The sequence below is a fragment of the Teleopsis dalmanni genome, chromosome 1 (genome assembly GCF_002237135.1).
Source record: "Teleopsis dalmanni isolate 2A chromosome 1, ASM223713v2, whole genome shotgun sequence".
Taxonomy (NCBI): Eukaryota; Metazoa; Arthropoda; class Insecta; order Diptera; family Diopsidae; genus Teleopsis; species Teleopsis dalmanni.
In genome coordinates, this window is record NC_051846.1 from 95,746,185 (window position 1) to 95,749,231 (window position 3,047).

The following is a 3,047-nucleotide window of genomic DNA, read 5'->3' on the forward strand; positions in this document are numbered from 1 at the left end:
ATGATATTTGCAAAACTGCAACCACCACTCCAATAGGAATGTTTGAATTCGTCGTAATATCATTTTGGCTAAAAAACGCAACTTAAACGTTTCAACGCCACATGGACTCAATCTTCCAAGCCACACTATTGGTTTCTTGATTTTGTTTTTGTCCAGCAAGCATCACTTAACAGAGGCATTGTGTTACATAAACTTCATCAAGCGCATTTGAGAGTTTGGGGTTCCATCGTTGCAATTCCTTGGATATTACATTACTTCAGACGAGACAGAATCTCCAGAAGATCGGGTAAAATCAATACGTGAGTACAAAAAGCCAGAAACGGTTCATCAAGTTCCCAAATTTCTTGGCGTATTAAACTATTATTGAAAGTGGATTCCAAAAACCGCAGCTTTGTATTGCTATTCAATGCAACATTTGAATAATTTCACCAATATATGCATTGCCATTGTCGACGGATGCACTTAGTTCCGCAATTGGTTCCGTTCTTAAACAACAAAAAGGTAATCACGGGAAGCCAGTCACATTCTACTCTGTAAAGGTAACAGCAGCCCAGCTCAATTACAATACTTACGATAGGGAACTTTTAGCAGTTTACCTTTTGATTAAACATTTTTACGACATGTTAGAAGCGCGACATTTTACAATTCAAAATAATTACAAACCACTCATTTTTGCATTCAAACAAATAGTGGTAAAACCATCACCTCGCCAAGCCCAGCACTTAAGTCACATTAGTGATTTTTCAACTGATATACCTGTAATAGCTGATGCTCTATCACAGGTAGGCGCAATAACAATGCCTCAATTATGCAGTTAAGAACTCATTAGTGAAGCTCAAATCAATGCTAACGAGTTGGAACAAATACTCAGAAGAACAGGTGCAAAGTTAACGAAAGTTGGAACAACAGTCTAATGAAATCACGCAGAGATTAGAACAACATTTTGTTGAACTACTCGTAAAGATGGAGTTGCAACAATTCCAAAAAAGATGCTCGAGAAGAAGGGACCCGATTGATCAGAATGTACAGGTCAAAAAGGTGAGACGTTTTAATTAGAAAGGCAAGCTGATAGTAGGGAGCTAAGCAGGTCATCTTCAGGCATTCGTGAAACTGGTGGCGTTAAACTACAGCCACCGTCATTTGATGGGAACGAAACTTTTGAAGTGTTCAAACTACAATTTGAAATAGCGGCTGCACTAATTGTTATGTCGCTAAATAAAAATTATACGCCTTACTTCGTTTGAGTTCATATTAGGTCTGTTCCACGAGCTACACATAGTAACTTTGAGTAACACTGTGTATACACAAGTGCGTTCCACGAACAAATTTGTGAGTAAATGAGAGCATCTGAGAGAGCGTAACATCCCTGTCGAAATTTGAAAATGTTACACAGACTTTACTCATGCATTTTATATGAAGTAAAATTTGTGTTTATGTGTAAATCAGCTGTTATGGTTTGAATTCTAATTTTTGTATTGTTTGTTTGCGCGGCATTTGTGAATATTAAAAAATTCTGCATTTTTAATTGTAACAACTGTAATAAATAAATATTGAAATGGATAAAAACATAATAAATATTTTATTAAGTGATTTAAGTAACACAACACAACCAGAATATAGAATTGGTGTATTCGATATTACATAAAAAAAAAAGAAAACGTGTGTGTATAAAAAATTATATACAAGATGTTGTTTGCAAATATGACGACAAGGAATTCAAAGCTTATTTCCGCATTTCGCGGAGCTTTTTTAATTCTTTGGCTATAAAATTTCAAAATAGTACCGACTTTATTGCACTGCGAGTAAGTGAACTGAACATTTCTTCAGAAGCTCACGTTGCTGTTTTTTATGGTTTGCTGGTCACGAAGCATGTTGTTTTAGAGATTTATCAGATCGCTTTAATCTCTCTTTATCGTCAGTAAACCGAGTTATAAGAAGGATGATAACTTTCTTTAGCAACATGTGTCCGGATATAATTGCATGGCCTAGCACATCAAAAAAGGAAGAAGCAAGTACATTTTTCCGAAGCTTATGCAATTTTCCATAAGTTATAGGTAAGGATTTATATGCATATTAACGCTGCATATATATTAATACATGTTACTTTGCAGGTTGCCTAGATGGCACTCGTATAACTATTGATCCTCCTGGAGATCGTAAGGACGACTACATTGACAGAAAAGGAAATATTTCATTATGCTTGCAAGCCATCTGTGATGAAAACAGAAAATTTATTAGCATATTTGTCGGACATCCAGGCTCCTGTCATGACAGTTGGGTTTTACAAAACTCTCCTATTTATATGCGACTACCATCGAAGTGTGGAGGTAAGTTCTTTGGAAAAAGAAATGAGATTTATTAAAACCTCTTACGTTTACAGAATACTATCTACTGGCTGATTCCGCATACCCCTGTACACAACACATCATTACGCCATATAAAGACAACGGGCGTCTTACTCGTGCACTAAAGAATTTCAATAGAAAATTGGGGTCAGGTCAAATACTAATAGAAAATGCATTTGGTATTTTAAAACAACGTATTAGACAGCTGTACTACTGTAAATTTAAAGGAGTTGAAAAACCGTGTCACTTTATAAGAGCATGTTGCGTTTTGCACAATCTTGCAAATGAAAACGACTTAGAATTCACATTTTCAGAACAATCTGAGGAAGATAATGATGTCAACAACCACATCCCTTTTAGATCAAGTATCGTTAGAGATTCGATTTGGAATGAATTACAAACAGAAAATAATTTGGATTAAAGTGTTTATTTGTATATTGCTTATTTTTCATTAATTAATTTTATTAATATTGCAATAAAGAACTTAATTCTAATTAACATATTAACATCACATTTTATAAATATATACTTAATTCTATCTTAGCTTTAAAATTACATTATTTAAATAAATTTTTAATTCTAACTAAACATAAAGACTATAATATTAAAAGTAAATATGTTTTTAACATAATGTATCCTAATAATAATAATATGTAATATATTAAAATAAATTTAAAAATAAATAAATAAAATATATTAATT

At 33.3% G+C, this 3,047-nt stretch overlaps 1 protein-coding gene across 1 annotated transcript; it reads left to right on the forward strand.

Annotated features, from left to right (window-relative positions):
* The first annotated feature begins 2,075 nt into the window (after window positions 1-2,075).
* Window positions 2,076-2,766, forward strand: LOC119689180. The gene is made up of 2 exons (XM_038103954.1): window positions 2,076-2,327; window positions 2,381-2,766. Exons 1-2 carry the CDS (start codon window positions 2,303-2,305, stop codon window positions 2,764-2,766), a joined length of 411 nt encoding a protein of 136 aa, XP_037959882.1. The 5' UTR covers window positions 2,076-2,302.
* Window positions 2,767-3,047: the final 281 nt, after the last annotated feature.